Source organism: Lagenorhynchus albirostris, chromosome 12, assembly GCF_949774975.1.
Source record: "Lagenorhynchus albirostris chromosome 12, mLagAlb1.1, whole genome shotgun sequence".
NCBI lineage: Eukaryota > Metazoa > Chordata > Mammalia > Artiodactyla > Delphinidae > Lagenorhynchus > Lagenorhynchus albirostris.
This window is the reverse complement of record NC_083106.1, coordinates 26,712,059-26,731,080: the sequence shown is the minus strand read 5'-3', so window position 1 is coordinate 26,731,080 and position 19,022 is coordinate 26,712,059. Positions and strand designations below refer to the sequence as shown.

Below are 19,022 nucleotides of genomic sequence, written 5' to 3'. Positions count from 1 at the left end.
AAAGGTAACCACTAATAGTATGGAAAATTATAGCACAACTTCTAAATTAATATGGGCAATCATGGAATGAACAGTACTTGCATCAAACCGACGCCTACACCTCTACACCACCAACCCTACCCCTACCATAAAAAGGGAAAAAAACAAAGTTTAAAAGGAATGAAACTAAGCTAAAAGGAATAAAACTAAGCCTATTAGTTAAGACTGAGAGTTTTAGACCAGGCCAAAACTAAAAGCTAAAGGAATAAAACTAAGCCTATTAGTTAAGATTGAGACTTTTTGACCAGGCCAAAACACAAAACACCCAGTTACATAGTTTGAAAGAAACAAACCTAAAACAAAGTGTCAAAGAAAATAATGAATGAACAAATAGCTAGCTATCAGGCAAATGAAAATAAAATTGTAATAAATGTGGGAATAATAATCCCATTTTGTCTGGTAGTAAAAATCAAATGAAGAAAAAAACTCCAAAGGAGATTAAATAGCTCTCCCAGGACCACATGGTCTAAAAGAGGTAGAGTTGAAATTTTAAGTCAGCTCTGATTCCAAAGCCTGTACTTTCTGTTACTACACACTATTTCCTCCGTATTCACAACTTCCTGCCTAAAATTTCCACTTGAATTTCCTGGTCAGATCCACCACATAACCTTACTCATATCTGCTTATTCATCCCTACCTCTGCTCTGCCTTCTACGTTCTGGTAGCAGATACACGACCTCCTAATGGTTTACAAAGTTAGACCCCTCGAGGTCATTCTCAATTTCACCCCGTGGATGCTCCAACCTAACTCCACACTTCCACAATTGACTCCATCATTTTACATCAGAATTCAGTGTCTCCCCTCCCAACCTTTCGATTCTACTGTATTTAAGCCCTCATTCCCTTCTTATTCCTGGTGTTTAGTCTATCTCCTCTTCACATCCATCCTTCATACTGTTCTCAGAGACATCTTCCCCCCCACCCCCAAACAAACCCAATGTCACAGTCCTGCTTGAAAACCTGTTGGTTCCCCACTGTTCCCCAGTTCAACTCCTTAGATTGACCGTATAATCACGTACATTTTTACAAGCTACCTCCTGCCCAAAACACCTCTTCCCACCTGGCAAACTTCAACCATCTTTCAAGTCCTGAGTCAAATGGCCCTTCCTCTGGAGGCAAAGTCACTCCCATAGCTCCTTCAGACTCCTACCTGTACTCTAGATCGTAACTACTCTGCTCTTACTGAGTTCTTCCCCATATAAAACTGTGTCTAGTTTAGCAGATGATAAAAGTAAGTATGATGAATAAATGAGCTAAGGAGTTAAAGGATTATATGACTTCCAAGCAAAGTGATTTACATTGAGCCTTAGTGTTAATTCAAAGCCTTCTCAACAAGTCATTTAAGCTGTGTTTCTAGTTTCCTCTCATTTGAATATTACACTGGAGAACTGCCTGGTAATAAGGATGACCCTGCAGATACCCACAACACCTGTGTCTCCTGCCCGAGGGGACTTCCTACTTTGCCTTCTCCCCTTGACATAGCGGTAGACTAATGGGACTGAGGTGCTGAGACAGAGCTGAGGTGCTTATACTTGTGAAATGTCTAGACCCTTTCTTTGGAGATAGGAAAGCAATACTGTGCCAGGACTTCTTATCTTCAGAGCTAGGCCTAAAGGAGGGTTTAGCCTCAGTTAAAGTAAACGGAGTTTTGCTAAAGCACACAGGTTGTCCTTGGAATCTTTTCGTTACTGCCTCGACCTTAATCCACTTTCACTCCTCATAGAATGTTGCCATCCTCTTCCCTGGCTGTCTTACTGAGCCCCAGCCTACTAGACCAGAAGCACAAACACCCCTCTATCTTTGTCTCCCTGTAGCTCAGAAACATTAGGTTTCTCCAATGCCAGGCATCTAGGTCAGTCTCTGGGGTCACATGACCTGCCATTCTCACCTTTATCACCACCGTCATCACGGTGAGCTGTGCTCAGTCCTTTATGCTGACACCAAGTGATTTACAGGCAGTACCTTCATAGCTGATAGCTGCCAGTGACGTAGACACTGCTACTAAACTTATTTTATTAAACTTATTCACAGAGAAGTGAAGTAACCTGTCTGATGTCTCAAAGTTAGTCAGTGGTGGAACTGAAATGCAAACTCTGGACTGTCTGACTCTAGAAGAAAACGAGGAACCATTATGCTAAAAGGCAGGATTTGGAACACCTCCCCATGACTGAAGTTCCTCCTCTAGATCGGGACACAGTGTTCATCCAATGTGAAGATCCTGATCTTCTAATGTCACTCTTGGCCTTCGGCATCATCTATTTAAAAGACCATTTACTTTTCAGGCTTTAAGACCTTTTAACTGTCAGCTTTAAAGGCAAAGTCAACCTGGGAGAAATAAACAATGGCTGCTTAGTCACGATGATTCACCTTATGTCAAAGCTTCGGCCTCTGAGTTATCTAATCCATCCCGCAACAAGCATTTATTCTTTCCAGTCCTGAGCCTGACTCAGGAGGCAGTGCTTTGGTATGTGCTCCTGTCCGAATTCCTCCCACTAACATGTACTCTGATCCTTTGGTTGTTCATAACCTGCCTGGAGGCCTTGGGAGCTTTTGTACACTTCATTCATTGACAACTTTAGGAGGTGGTTGACCACAGATCTGTCAAAGTTTTATCCAGTAAAAATTTGGATTACAAAGACTTTCCCAAAGTCTGTTTTTGTTTTTGTTTTTTTGGTGTGTGGATAGTCTTATTAAAACCAATGACTGTCTATCAATGATAATAATGTGAAATGTAAAACCAGGGACAGTTTCACTTATGATGCTAATCAGAGTACGGCATCACTGTTTACTAATTAATTCTAACCTCTCTATCAACGTTTTTGAGATGAACATTCTAAGCCAGGTTGAAATGATCATTTATCTCTTGACTGCACTCTTATTAATACTGCTGCCCGAGGTGACAACACACACTGAGTAAGAAGGGTGGGGAGGGAAGCAAAGCAGAAAAGCTGTGACTGGAAGGGCAAGGAAGTCTGGTGAAATTATCTGAGAAACAATGCAAAAATAATTTAATTGAAGGTCAAAATCCTTTTCATATTATCTTATTGTTATTTCTAATACAATACATTATGATAGGTCTCCTGTACAGCTTTGAACTTAGCTATAAAACCCAATATGAATGAACTGAATGAGAGATTTGATTAACTTTATTTTTTCTTCATGAGCTATGAGTCAATCATACAATTCTCTGATAAGCTTCCATGATTATATAGACTCTCAGAAAGCCCCCAGCTGGGAATGTGACTCCATTCACATCAATACTTCAAACTTTAACCTGTATCACCTTCAAAAAGGGAAACCTTATATCTTCCTAAACACAGAAGACTATTCATCTGCTAAATATTCCTTTGAATTTGTCAACATATCGTAGGACTATTAGTTTCATAACATATATGAAGACCAAGCAGTTTTAAGGCACAACTATTCTATAGATTACCTTTGTATCCTTGTTCGTCTAACTGAGAAAATGCTTAAGAATAAGAACTTAAGACTTGTTTGAGTGGACAATTATAAGGGTGGGTATTACCTGATAATCTGGTAATGTCTAACTAATTTGCAGTATACCTGCTGCATTCACCTCTACTTACATTGAAACATACAGATTTACTATTCATTTACCATTCAACCAACAATTGTTAGACATCGACTACGTGCCAGGCACTATTCTAGGTACTAGCTATAGAAATTTAAAAATGACACAAGTCCTTTCTTTTATTAAGCTTATATTCCAGTGAAAGCCGACAGACAACAAACAAATAAAATATATACATGCTTAGATACTGGCAGTGACGTGGAGAAAAGTAGAGGACTAGTTTGGGGGAGCTGCAAATTTGAGTAAGATGGCCAAGGAAGGCCTCACTGAAGAGATGGCATTTAAACAATATCGGAAGGAGGAGAGAGAATGAGCTACATGCATCTCTCAGGACAAACATTCCAGGTGGAGTGCATAGCAATGTAAGTACCAGGAGGTTAGAAAATTGATCTTTCACTTTAAGAGCCCCAGGGTTCCTGGCTTAATAGTGACCGCACATCAAATATTAGGTGAATGAATATGTGAATTAAAACAGCAGGAACTAGCTGTAAAAAAAGGTGGTGGTGGTAGTTAGTATTACTTTAAACTATCTAAAGTCAAAAATTTATACTATTGCATAAATTCTACATGCTTTGATTCTTGTAGATGTTTCTGAAGAGAAATTAGTAACCAGGATCTATTCCAAGTTCTTACAGACTCTTTTTAAAAATTTTTTTGTGGTACGTGGGCCTCTCACTGTTGTGGCCTCTCCTGTTGTGGAGCACAGGCTCCGGACGTGCAGGCTCAGCGGCCATGGCTCACGGGCCCAGCCGCTCCGCGGCATGTGGGATCTTCCTGGACCGGGGCACGAACCCGCGTCCCCTGCATCAGCAGGCGGACTCTCAACCACTGCACCACCAGGGAAGCTCACAGACTCTTAATGGACTCCAAGGCTAACAAATGGTCAATGCCACAAGATTTTCTCAAAAAGATATCAGAATCTGCTCCAACACTTACATTTACCCTCTGGTTCTGTGTCAAATGGACAGTGAGTACAGCACCCATGTACCTTGCTTGTGCATGAGGAAGCAGAATAGCTCTTCCTCCACGTGAGAGCTGGGTATGTGCCCAGCTCTGAAACTTCAGAAAATCTACCACCGCATCTGAAGCATAGGGACCACTCTCTACTTAACAGAATCACCACTTGTTGAAGAATGTAAACATTGATCTTGGTGATCCTGTCCATATTAAAAATATGCTTAGGGGCTTCCCTGATGGCGCAGTGGTTGAGAGTCTACCTGCCAATGCAGGGGACGTGGGTTCGGGCCCTGGTCTGGGAGGATCCCACATGCACGGAGCGGCTGGGCCCGTGGGCCACAGTTACTGAGCCTGCGCGTCTGGAGCCTGCGCTCCGCAGCAAGAGAGGCTGCAACAGTGAGAGGCCCGCACACCGCGATGAAGAGTGGCCCCTGCTTGCCACAGCTGGAGAAAGCCCTCGCACAGAAATGAAGACCCAACACAGCCATATATAGATTTTAAAAAAATAAGAAAATATAGTTGATATGGCAGAAAGAAGAAAGGGTCTATTAACTATCCCATTTTTTAAGATTCAGTTCCTCCCTTGAGCTAAATTATCACAATGCACTTTTAAAATAAAATAAATGACAGTCCATAAAATAACTTAACATCAGCAACTATGGCAGGCTCACACAACAAAAAGTACAACCGGGCTTCCCTGGTGGCGCAGTGGTTGAGAGTCTGCCTGCCGATGCAGGGGACATGGGTTTGTGCCCTGGTTCGGGAGGATCCCACATGCCGCAGAGCAGCTGGGCCCGTGAGCCATGGCCTCTGAGCCTGCGCGTCCCCTAAGAGGGGCCACAGCAGTGAGAGGCCTGTGTACCGCAAAAAAAACAAAAACAAAACAAAAAAAACCAACTATTGTGTTAATTTGCACCTAAATGTGATAATACAGAGTGAAGTGTTTAGAACACTGCTTGGCCCATAGTTAGTGCTCAATAAACATTATTATTATTAATGAATAATATTAATATTATTAATACATAATTAAAGACGGGTAAAATCAGGAAAATCAGCAAATATTTATTACGCATCTGTTTTATATTTAGCTCTGTATACTGGGATAAAAAGAATTAGAAAACCATGGCCATACCCTTTAAAAGTTTAAAATATATACAACCAGAAAGTTCTATAAAGTCCAAATAGAAAAAGTTCAGTAGCATATAAAGTGGCACTAGAATGTGAGCTAAAATATGATAGTTATGCAAGATATAGAGTAAGAAAATAAGAGTTTCCAAAAGGGGAAAGATCATAAAAACCAGGAAGGTGTCAAAAAGAAGGACTGGCACTAACCGTGACCAAGCTAGAGGAATGAAGTACATCCATGAGATAGTTTTGGGTAACTAAAATCTAAATTTACTAAGGTCTGAACTAGGATGAGAGCAGCAAATTTAAAGGCATGGATCTGAGACCTATGTTGAAGACAGAGGCCTGCTGGTCTTGTGACTAAATGGATTCAGGGACAGTGAGTGTGGCAAATTCCACCTACAAACCAGGCTAGAGGTAGCTGAAGCCCCAGCTAGAGGACTAGGCTGAGTCCAGACTGACCACTGGTACCTACAAGCGGCTCAACAGGTCCGAGTGGAGACTAGGCAGTGCACAGCTCTGGACCACCACGTTTCATTCTGTAAAAGACGCGGTAGTTAAGGCTGGTAGAAAGATGCCAGTGCCTCCAGCAACAGGAGAAAGCATCAAAAATAGTGGAAAGATAATTGGGCGGGCAGGGGGGATGCTGGTGCAATTGACCGAGACACAGAAATTCCTCAGAGGAGTGTTCTGGAGGGAAAGTTGATGGGCAATGTAGTTGTATAGAGCGGGGGTCCCCGACCTGAGGGCCATGGACCGGTAGCGGTCCGAGGCCTGTTAGGAAGCAGGCTGAACAGCAGGAGCTGGGGGGTGGGCAGGCGAGCAAAGCTTCACCTGCCGCTCCCCACCGCTCGCATTACTGCCTGTACCAACCAACCACCACGCCCCCACGGAAAAATTGTCTTCTACGAAACTGGTCCCTGGTGCCAAAAAGGTTGGGGACCGCTGTTATAGAGGCTGAGTTTCAGATGACAGGAAAGCATCTACTGCCTTATGAGTGAGTTGGAAATGTGAAACCCACATTATCAAAAAAGGAGGGTTGAAACCATGACACAACCCTCCTTTTTTGTACAATTAAAAATACAATTCTCCCACTTACCCCAGGAAGAAAACCAAAATTAAAGCTTAGAAGAGAGATGGTAAAAAAGATGCAGAAGTCAAGAGAGAGAAGTTTGAAGGAACGGCCTGAATAGAATCAGATGAAATAGTGGTTGAGGTGATTTCTTCATGGGAAAACCTTTTAAGGCAGAAAAATCAAGCTTTCAGAGTGCATATGCTCAACCAAACAAACAGAACAGTCCCGTACTTGAAGAATTATGCCTGATTTTACGTGATAAATTGAAGGATAATGTGGAAAGAGCAGGCCACATGATATAATCCTACCATAAAGCATTAAAGCATGACTCAGAAATTTATCCTACAGAAAGTTATTAATAGATCCTCCCTGTTTGTAGAACAGTACAAACATGACATGCAGCCCAAAACAAAGACCTTTATTCTCCCTTTTAACTTGCTTTTTAAAAATGTGGATTACAAAAAAAAATAAATCTTTAATGATTTCAATGTTAATTTCAACCTACATCCAACAGTGAATAATCAATCTCAATGGCCAATAACTTTAAACTTTGCTTTGTTGGAATTTCTGGAATGTATTTTTTTTCTAACTTGGAAAGCTTTAAAGTTTGAAAGTTTGATAATAGTTGATATTATCAACTGCTTTCGTGTTTTCAAAAAGCACACCCCAAAGACCTGCTATTAAGTGACAGCCCTTCCCCACCCCTCCCATCTTTTTTTTTTTTTTTAAACTATTCTACTCCCATCATAGCTTCTCCACAGCACAGTTTACATTTATGGGTAGTTTATCAGCTGCACTTTTTCTTTTAGAAATAAAATTGTTTTAGAAATTACCCTTATGTATTCTAAGGCACAGCTTAAATTAGACGCTAGATTTTAGATGACTCTTTTACAAATGTACGTGTGCATGAATGTTTATTTGTGTATTTATGAAGATTAGTTTCTACTCTGACAGCTTAAAATAGGCCAAAATTTAAAAGAAATTTTAAAAGAAAATGCAAATAATGCAGAAAAAAATAAAAATGAGTAAAATAAAACAGAAATATGACAGATAAAAATGTATTTCATTAAAATTATGACTGTCAATGACAACAAAAGAGATAATATCAAAATTAAGGAAAACTGGGAATTCCCTGGCGGTCCAGTGGTTAGGACTCCTCTCACTGCTGAGGGCCCGGGTTCAATCCCTGGTCAGGGGAATTAAGATCCCACAAACTGAGTGGTGGGGTCAAAAAAAAAAAAAAAAAAAAAAAGAAGAAGAAAAACTATGGTATTAAATACGGTAGGGGTAAGAAGAAAGAAAAACCATGTCTATGATACGCTAGCTCACCAACAAAGTAAAGCTGTGACCACAGGATAATACAATAATCTGAACGTTACTTTGACCCATGTAAGAATCTGATAAGCAGGTTGGGTCTGTTACCAGATGCCCTTTTGCCACCTGTCTTGCGTCAGTGCTCTACAGTCCCCACCTCTTCTAGCTCCCTGGATGACTCCTCTTCATCCTCTAGTTGGACGTTCAGGTGGCCCCTGACATCCTCAGGCTGGGCTAGGTCCTTCTGTGGGGTTCTCGATGCCCCATGTGCATACCCCTTCAATACCACCCTCTATTAGAATTGCTGTGTGTTTATCTGTTCCCGCCTCCCCACCACTAGACGGTAGCTAGCCCTGGAGGGCTGGGCCTCAACCTTTATTCATCTTCTTAACACAATACCTAGCAAATAGAGTTTTTAACTATATAAACTAATAAGCCATGTTCTACATCATCGACATGAATTAAAATGGGGCCACATATTAAGAAGAAACCCAGCCACACAACAGATAAAGTTAGGCAACTTGTAGGGAGAATCTGCAGGCTCAGAGCTATACAACTTTATAGCATAAGAAGGGAAATGATTTTTGTGTGACTAGCATATTTATACTTTCTACAAAAAGAACTAATAACGCGTGGATGTGAGAGACAAAGAAACCCAAATGGAAAGGTGTGAGTTAAGGTGCAGAAGCTAATTCATGATGGGATTTAAATGATAAAGGAGTTGTCTCCTGACCCTAGGGAGCTACTTTTACTCAGGTAGATGTGAATCCGCACTGCAGTGCTAAGGAGACATTTAACAGTGGGAAACCTAACCCAACAGGGATGGGGTGGAGAGGGGAGAGGACACAAGTGCTTATCTTTGCTTGGATGGATCCAAAACCAGAGTGTAAATACTTATGCTCACCTGGAATCTCTTCCTGCTTTAGTAGCTCTGCCTTTCCCTCTCAGCTCTGATCCACTTGTCTAACTGACCTTTACTGGGGAGCAGTGGGCACAGTTCACAGAAGAAAGATATCTCCAGACTGCACAGCACTCCAAGCAAAGAGGGACCCGCCTCAGGGCCACAGGCAGCCCTGTTCTCCAAGAACCTACCAGCCCGAGGGAGACCTGATAGAGGCAGGGAACTTCAAGCCTGGGTGCAAACTCTAAACACAGAAACACGCAGCTTGTTTACTGCCAGCAAGTCATTGAAATCTGTGTTGAAAAAACCTTGGCAGCAAAAGAAATGACCTCACATGACCGTGATGGCAAGGGAGAGAAAGAGGACTGTGTTCAAAGAATGTAAACAATGTCAACAGACTTTTGAAAATCAGCTTCCAGTGAATTTCACAAATTTGGATTCTTGAATACAAATAATCAGAGATGGGATATGGGGCTGGGTTTTCCAACTGAAACATTAACGTTTACAAAATGCAGTAGAACTTTAGAAAAGTTATAGGTCATCCACTGGAAAGACTGTGGCAACCTAACTCAGCTCTGGTTTTAAAATATCCAGACGCTCTGGAAACAATGAGACACACTGACTAGACATTTCATCTTTCCAAGGCACATAAAGAGAGTATCCTGTTTTAGCAACTTTGCATAAATGGACATTAAAGGAGGAGTTGGCACCAACATCCTTGCTCAATGTTCTGGAAGACAAGGACTGCTGAGTGCTCGGATCTTGGCTTCCTGGTAAGCTCGTCCTGTGACCCAGCTCTCTAGGTGATTACGTGGCAAATGCTGCAGTTGCTAACCTTTTGCAAGGGCCTTAGATAACAAAAGAAAAATCAGACCCCTCAGCACAGGTCTTGTGTTTTTCCTGGCAGCACATTGGTAGCATCAGTCTATAAATTCAACAGCAGCATTATTTTAACATGGAAAGCAGTGAGTGCCCTAGCAGTGCACAGTCTCATAACTGTTCACATAAAAAGAACCACATGCTGACTCTCCTGGTATTTTTTTTTTTTTTGCATTACGTGGGCCTCTCACTGTTGTGGCTCTCCCGTTGCGGAGCACAGGCTCCGGACGCGCAGGCTCAGCGGCCATGGCTCATGGGCCCAGCCGCTCCGCGGCACGTGGGATCTTCCCGGACCGGGGCACGAACCCGTGTCCCCTGCATCGGCAGGCGGATTCTCAACCACTGCACCACCAGGAAAGCCCTAGTTCTATGTTTATATCAACATACTAAATTCTGTTTCCCAATCCATCTGCAAAACTCATAAAGGCATCCTAGAAAGCATGCTTATTAGAGTGATGTCTGTTTGTCCATCATCCTCGAGGGGAAAAAAGTAACATTTCAACAATGGTGTCCTTGAAAGATCAAGCGAGGGCTGCGGATACCTAGCTGCTTCTCCCGCTCCTCACGCCGCTCCCTCGCCAGCCGCTGCCGGTCATCAACGCGCAGCACGGGTGGAGGGTCTGAAAAAGAGAAAAAAAAACATGAGAGGAGGGGCAGATTTTAAGAAACGATATACACTGATAAATATCTTTTTGTCCAGTAAATCTGATGAATGAAATATTACTACATCTTACGTATAGTAACGTGACAACAATTAGTACATGTAACTATACTTTCAGTGATACACTTTATTATAATTTTCCTGAGAATTTCCAAGTATTATCTTCTATTTAAAAATATTACATAAGAGGTTAGATTCTAAGAGATCTCATCACAAGGAAAAAACCCACTTCTTTTTTTTTTTTTTTCATATAAGATGATGGATGTTAACTAAACACATTGGGATAAACATTTCACAATATAAGTCAAGTCATTATGCTGTACACCTTAAACTTACACAGTTTAATTGATGCTGTATGTCAATTATATCTCAATAAAACTCAAAAAAATAAAGTAAAATAAAAAGATACACAGTCCACCCAAAATTTGTGTAAAACATAACTGTGCCTTTGGCTTGTATTTATCAAACAATATATGTGAGGTTTTGTGTTCCTAAGCTACTGAACCTCTATTGTTTTTATGCCTCAAAAAGCCTGTTCCTTAACAACACATAGACTCCTAAGTGAATTTATTATACTAAATACATGTTCGCCAGATAGATGTGAACAGCCCAGCTCTGGAGTCAGACGGGCATGAGATCACTTCCGGTTCTGTCACTCACTTGCTGTGAGATTTGGCCGAATTACTCACCCAGCTCTCTAAGCCTTAAGCTATGATATAGGGTCCATGGGTTTTTCACTTATTGCCTATGAGGATAAAATAGAACCTATCTATCTCACATCATTGTAAGGATTAAATAAAATAATGCTTGTAACAGCGTTAGCACAGTGCCTAGAACTTGATAAATCTCAATAAATTCACTCATTTACTGAACACACTGAATAGCTACTGTGCACCAGGCAGTGTTGTATGTGCTGAAAAGAGAGCTATTAACAAAAAAGACAGAAATCTTTGCCCAAATGGGGTTTGCTTAGGGAAAATTTATAGAATAAATAAGTAAAATATAGAGAGTGAAAAAAGGGGCAATATATAAAATGTTAGACTGCAATAAATGCTAAGGAGATAGCAAAGCAGCCAAGGGGATTGTGAAATGGCAGGAAGGGGAGGTCTGACATTTTGGATAGGTGCCAAGGGAAGTCTAATTGTGATGGTAGCTTTTATGTGTAAAAACCAGATGGAAGTAAGGGAGCTACCCGTGCAGATATTCCAAGAGAGGAAAAGCAAGTGCAAAGGCCCTGAGGTTACGAGTACCTAAGGTGTTCAAGAAACGACATGAAGATCTGAGCCACTGGAGCAGAGTGAGATCAGTAAGTGATGGGGCCAGAGACCTGGGGGCCTGGTGAGGACTCTGGATTATGCTCTGAGTGAGATGCCACCACGGGGTTTCCAGCAGAGGGTCACATGAATACACTCACTCTGCCTGTTACTAAATAAAAGGAAAAGCATAGTAATAATAATGATGATGATAATTACACTTAAAATCAGCTTTGTTTTCCCTGCTACTTAATTAACATCACAATTTTAAGATCTCTTATTAAAAATAGAAACCTACTGGAATAATACTTTAGAGACAACTGGCAGAGCTTCATCAACAGACTTAAAGGACTTGCATCCCAAATGCGTCTTAAACGTCACAGAATTTGTACATTTAAGGGAAATAAAAGCTGTCTAAAAGTACATTAGGACCTGCATAAACCTGGCAGTGTGCATCATGGGCAGGACCAGGCGATGATATTTTATGCTTTTCCTTTGCTTTAAGGTGTGCTTTTTCAAAAAATTCATAATACGAACCCCTCACTAGCTCATACTCATTATGATAATTATTTCCCAGATTTACTAATCATTTATGAGGTCTCAAATATTTTTTATGTAGAAAAATGTGGCCTCTGGTCCCAAAAGGTTTTCCTCTGACGCTAGAAGAGGGGCACGTGGACTCCCCTCAGGCACTTTGTTAAGGATCACAGACAGGGGAGTTCTGCTGTCATTTGTTTTTGGAAGTGACAGCCATAGCAAAATGGTATTTTGAAGAAAAAATGATCTGAGAACAAAAGCCAAAATGAAGTCAGAAGAAAGACTTCCAACAATTACTTATTGCTTAAAAGAAGTCCTTAAATAATGAGGTTTTACTCCCTCATGAAAACTTTGATTTTATTATGAAACTTGAAAATCAACTTTATTTATAAAAGCCACATAGGCACATTATAGAAAGTCTGTAAAACAGAGTCTATAAAGTCAAATTTTGTTCATGGAATATGGAGTAGGTGACGTTTCTAGCTTACTTTCAAGTACTTGCCAAATTTCCCACAAAATTTTGAAAAGAAGGTTTTAATAACAATGTATGGGACACGCACACTCATCCTCACCTACCTTCTTCCATCCAAACCAACCCTGAGAACTCTAAGTCAATAACTGATGTTCCTGCAGTCATGAGGCAATACTCAGTTATGCAATGGAATGCTTGCTTGCCTTTTAGATGCATAGTTGGAAAAGAGCAATGCAGGAGGGGGCATAGTTTACCTCTGATTTCTATGCTATCATTTCATATGAAAATTACACTCTTCACAAACTGTATCCTGTCTGGTAACAACTGTATACAACAACAGGCTGTATACAGTTCTATGCAGATATATCAATAAAAACTATAAATAAGGGCAATGCTTAAGAGTCGGATAATTCCCACTGGCCACCTTTATCACTTCAGTACTGATCTCAATCAGTATTTATTTAGAATTAGATTTGAGGAAGTTGAGAACAAATGCAACACATTTCTAAAGTATAAGATGCATACTGACTATGATATGCTAGACAATTTCGGTTGGTTTGGGGACCTGGCAATAGAAAATACTGTAGAGTGAAAAAGGTATTCAGTTTGAATTCTGTTTCTGCCCTTCTGGTCACATTAATAAAAAGCCACTTTGATACTAGAATGTTAATAAACACCTTGTGACAGATGAAAGATGGCTGTGAATGCAGGTAGGGAAGAGCAGAGCCTGGTCAGTTTTGTTCATTGTTATATTCCCCATTGCCTAGGACTATATTTGACAGGAAGGAAGGCATTCGATAAGTACTTATTAAATGAATGAATGAGGGGACTTCCCTGGCTGTCCAGTGGTTAAGACTCTGTGCTTCCAATGCAGGAGGCGTGGGTTCAATCCCTGGTCAGGGAACTAAGAACCCCACATGCCAAGGGCACGGCCAAAAAAAAAAAGAGAGAGAGAATGAATAAACAAATGGGCCAACAGCTTTAGCTAACTTTCAGAGCCAGTACACTTCCATTAACCATCACTACTGGGGCAAACTCATACCAATCTTGTAGTTGACAACAGACTTTTAAAAATGTAAATACTAGCGATTACAATTTTAAGATTTAATAACTAAAAACTGATAAAAATGATCTTTAAAGGTAGGATTTCAGAAAGAAAAAAATACAATTGAATAATTCCAAGTAAATAGTGAATTTTCTGTAATTTTTGTCTCCCTCTCATTTCTACCGTCATATCACTTTTCTCTGGAACAAAATGAAGGTATAGAAAATGATTTGACAGCACGAACATTTCACATTGTTTCCCAACAGATCTAACGTTGTTAGAATAGAACTGAGTTACTTATTCTCAGATGGAGAAGTTTTAAGAGAAATAGGATTTCGGTGGCGGTAAGCTTGCAGCTACACTCTGCATCCAACCTCCTACCCGTGATGATTGCAAAGTAGAGGGACCACCCAAATGAGGGCACTTTTAAAAGTGAAAGGGCGTGCTGATAAGAGTCTGTCTGTGGCGACGTGTGTAAACCTGGACTATTCGGCAAAAATCAGAACTAAAGAGTGACCCTCAAAGATCAAGAAAATCAACTCACTTTGACAAAGCTTTTTTCCAAGAACTCACTAGACCTTGACTCCTATCTGAACCACTACTGTTTATACAGTAAACTACTTCTGTTAGGGCTTTTTACAAGGACTTCCATATATATTATCAGTTTATTCTTCACAATAATCCTATGAGTTAGTCAAGCAGCTAGTCATTCAATGAAGAGTTATTGTGCCTATTTTCCAAATGAGAAAACTGAAGGAAATAAATGCATGTGACTAAGGAAGGTGGCACAGTTAAGAGTCAGAGTTAGGCCTTAAAATCCCATCTTTAACTCAATCCTGTCCCCCCTTTTCACAGCATGGCATCTACAGAGTCATTAGAATCAGAAAACGGCTGGAAGATTACAAGTCATGTTTTCCTCCATGAGGGAAATTTGTTTATTATTTATAAGAAGAAAGTTCTACTGGCTCTTCTAAAGACTTGTGGTGGGGAATAGTAGAGGGATAGGAATTAAGAGGCATTTTTAATAAACTGGAGTTTCTGCTTTTCTCAGGTACGTGCACAGCAGTTCATGAAGAAAATGCAATTTTCTCTTCTAATCAGGTCAAACTTTTACCATTTGGGTTACAATCAAGGACGAGGTGAAACGAGTCCTCTAAAAAATAATCGCTCGAAGCACAGAGGGAATGCATGGGAAGAAGATTCACAGCTTGTTCTCAGGAAAAGTTTCACAGTGGATGTGGCAACTGAGAAGGATCGCCAGAGACACACTTGCTTTAAGAAGTGTGGATGGGATGGGAGGAGGGTGTTACAGAAGGAGAACAATGTAAGCTTGGTGTTTCCCAAAGTGGGTGGAACAGTGGAGTCCAAGGCTTGATTTTAGGTCATACACAGACAACTTTTTTTGTTGAAGTGTGGTTGATTTAGTGTTGTGTTAATTTCTGCTGTACTGCAGGGTGATTCATTTATACATGTATATACTTTTTTTAATATTCTTTTTCATGATGGTTTATCATAGGATATTGAATGTAGTTCCCTGTGCTATACAGTAGGACCTTGTTGTTTATCCAGGAAATTCTATATATAAAAGCTTACATCTGCTAAAAAAACAAACGAACAAACAAAACTTTTACCATTTGGAGGCAGCTGATGGAGTTCTGAAGAAGCATCTCGCACTTCCTCAGTTAACAGTAGTCATAAACAGACTCTGTAACTTTACAAAGTGTCTCTTTTGGACTTGGTTCAAGTATTCACAGCTGAGAGTACCCTTCCCTCTTGGATAACACAAGACACAGTGTGCACATATTTATAAAACACCATGAGGACCTTCCATTACATGTTTTAAACGTAAAATATTAACAATTTGAATGTGAATAGATGCTTTCTAAATCAGAGATATTCTAGAGCATAAGTATCAGAAAGTAAAGGAGGGCAAGAAATTTAACTAAAATTTACTGGATAAAAAGGGACCCTTTTTCATTGTCAGGATACTTGCATCTGGTTAGGGCAATACTCAAAATATCCCCAAAACAGCATGTGCTTCTTTTCTTTTTAAGTTCCTACAGTAAGAAAATCAACAAAAACTGCTTTAGACAGACATTCCTGTGACTCATATCCCATAAAATCTAAAGGTTTTACTCAAGCCTGGAACTCCAACTCGGAACCTCTTATGGCACCTTCAGAGATACTCAGGAAGATAACATGGTGGTTTTAAAAATAAGAGTCTTCTATGTATCTTTGCTATGTGTATACACAAGAAAGCAGATGTAATCTGAAATGAAACGTCTCCTCACTGAACTTGACTCTGGCAACATAAATCAAATGGCTCTATAAAGAGATGGCCAGTTGGAGCAGAAAAGATGTTTTGGGCCTCTATATTTCTATGCACTCTGCATATGTCTCTTCTGATAATGGAAATACTGTGTTAGAATGATTTATTCATATACTGGTTTACTCCACCATACTGTCAGCTACAGGGTAGGAATTATGTCTTTTAATAATATTTCCCTACTACCTATACAGTACTAGCACCAGATAAATAAACAAGTTATCGGGATATAAAAGTATAAATTGCACAGTAAAGAATGTAGGAATTAGAAGCAATGGTTGATGGGGAAAACAAGGGAAAACCAGTACAAACCATTTAGCTATGTTCAATTCTCATGGTAAAACAAACGGGATTTTCAGGCTAAAGAGCTTCTACTTCTACAAGGATGCTCACTGGAGTATAAGGAACAAAAGTCCACTAGAACAAGCTGCATGAGGACAGGGGCCCTGTTGATTTGCCCATACAGTATCGCTCACAGTCCCAGTCATAGGGCAACTACTCAATAAACATTAGATGGTGGCTGGGCTTTGGGTGGATAGATGGATGGATAAATGAATGAAAATGCAAACTAACTAAATGGGGAAATCTTAGCCTACAAATTAAAACTCCACTGAAACTACACATCATTTGCCAGTAATGGTTACTCATGCAATACCTGCAGTAGTACTGGTTATTTCTCTCCTAAACGGCAAGCTAGATTTACCTTCTCTGTTCAAGACCTTTTCCACATGGGAAAAAAAGCCCCACAAAACTAGGTGCAATAGGGAATGTTTTCTATGGGGCTAGGTACCGTTATTTCCATCTTTATTCTCACTGATTCACTGTTCTTGAGTGACTTTGGCCTTGGATGCAGCAAGAAGTACGCTTCCAAGAACCTCATGGGGTGTTCAATTTGCCTTTACCTTCCTTTGACTGTCTCTTATCATCAGACTGTAAGTTAGTCTCTCCCAAGAACCACACAATGGTTGATACCTGGAAGCAACTGCATTGTCTATTCAATTGTTTGTATTATGTTTACAGAGTGTTTGCTTCGTCGTATCACTGAGTGGAATAGACCATGAATCACAGGCTATCAGATGAAATTACTGTGTAGGTGTACAATCATTGCAGGGAATGGAGAACAAAAACATCATTCTATACCAGCTATGCTGTGTGTAATGATTTCCTTAAGTGGTTTTTGAAAAAGTCACAAAAGAGATATGCAACAATGCTGGGCATACAGGTACAGAAAATGGTGTCATATCTATCATTTCAGGCAGAATGGCAAAATTATTTCCTCTTATACACTGCTTGACAGTAAACAGTGCATTCACATACACCATCTCACTGACTGTCAAAGTGATTCTGAGAGGTAAGTAGGGCATAGCCTTGAATCTCCATTTTAAAGAGAGAAAATCAAGGTGTGAGAGGTTCTCTGACATATTCATACGAGTCAGTCTGAGTGTGTGTTTTGGTGGCAGGACTGAAACCAAGCTCTCCTAAATTCTAGCTTGACTAAGTCCTTTGGGTTAACCTTCCTTTTTCCACAGCAAAGGCAATGCATAGTACCTGGTTTATTTCCTGTGTGGTTGCTATTCTGTCCTGAAATAGCAGAAGCAGGCCGGTTGGAGGCCGCGGTTTTCTTATCTTGCACTTTGTTGCCATCAGGCGCTATACAAATGAGACAAAAGAGAAAAGACATATTTAGTTTCTTAAAATTTATTCAGAAACATTCACATATTCAACATTTACTGTTAACCCTTGTATCAAATGCTAGGCTAGATTCAGGAAATATAAAGATTAAGCAGCCAACAACCCCTGCCCTCAAGGAGCACACTGTTCAGTGGGAAGAACACATTCAAAAATCAATAGCCTAGGGGCTTCCCTGGTGGCGCAGTGGTTGAGAGTCCGCCGGCCGATGCAGGGGACACGGGTTCGTGCCCCGGTCCGGGAAGATCCCACATGCCGCGGAGCGGCTGGGTCCGTGAGCCATGGCCGCTGAGCCTGCGCGTCCAGAGCCTGTGCTCCGCAACGGGAGAGGCCACAACAGTGAGAGGCCCATGTACCGCCAAAAAAAAAAAAAAAAAAAAAAAAAATCAATAGCCTCAGCTCAACTAACCAATCCTACAGTGGTGGCATGTTCAGGGTCCACGGATTTGTTCACCCTGGCTGTCCCAGTTTATACATAAAGCAACTGGGAAGAAATAAGACTGGGATCTAGAGCCTCTGATCTTTGTTCTTAAAAAGGTCATGCATTAGGAACCAAAAAATTCCAAGAACATAACCAAGCAGGTCACCAAAAGGGAAACAGGGAAATAATTTACTAGGATTTTGGAAACGCCTCTAGCAAATGTTCAATGACAAAGATTATTCAAGAGACTAAGGGAAATGTACTCTAGGAAGGGACCGAAAGGCAGAAATATCAGGCAATTCTCTGGTTATATAAAGTATAGGGTCCTTCAGGTAAATTGTTCTTCACACATACGACTTGAATATATTTTTAAAAGATATTTAAAGTATCTTTGCTACTTCTCACAAATCATGTCAAAAACCAAGCCCTTGTTATTCCCTGCCTCCTACCCTCTGCCTTAAAATCTGTTCCACCCAGTCTTCCCCATCCATTCAGGCAACTCCGTTCCTCCAGTAGATTAGGCCCAGAGCCTTGGAATTATCCTCGATTTCTCTCCTCCAATCACTCCCCAAATTTGATCCATTAGTAAGTTCTTACAGCTCTACCTTAAAAAACATCACCTCTACCACTACCTTTCTGATCTCCTCTTCCCTGTGACTGCAATATCCTCCTAACCAGTCTCCCTGACCCCACCACTGATCCTCTTCAGTCTATTCTCATCTCGGCAGCCAGAGTG

General features: G+C 40.6%; 1 protein-coding gene across 4 annotated transcripts in view; it reads right to left on the bottom strand.

Annotated features, from left to right (window-relative positions):
• The window catches only part of MAP7 (microtubule associated protein 7), a 164,008-nt gene that overhangs the window by 42,503 nt on the left and 102,483 nt on the right, over positions 1-19,022 (bottom strand). For all 4 annotated transcript variants that reach the window (XM_060168010.1, XM_060168012.1, XM_060168011.1 and 1 more), the window contains exons 2-3: positions 17,725-17,826; positions 10,425-10,502 (exon numbers count right to left, since the gene is read on the bottom strand). In XM_060168010.1, the coding sequence (XP_060023993.1) occupies positions 10,425-10,502; positions 17,725-17,826 (180 nt within the window). The remainder of the gene's footprint in view (positions 1-10,424; positions 10,503-17,724; positions 17,827-19,022) is intronic.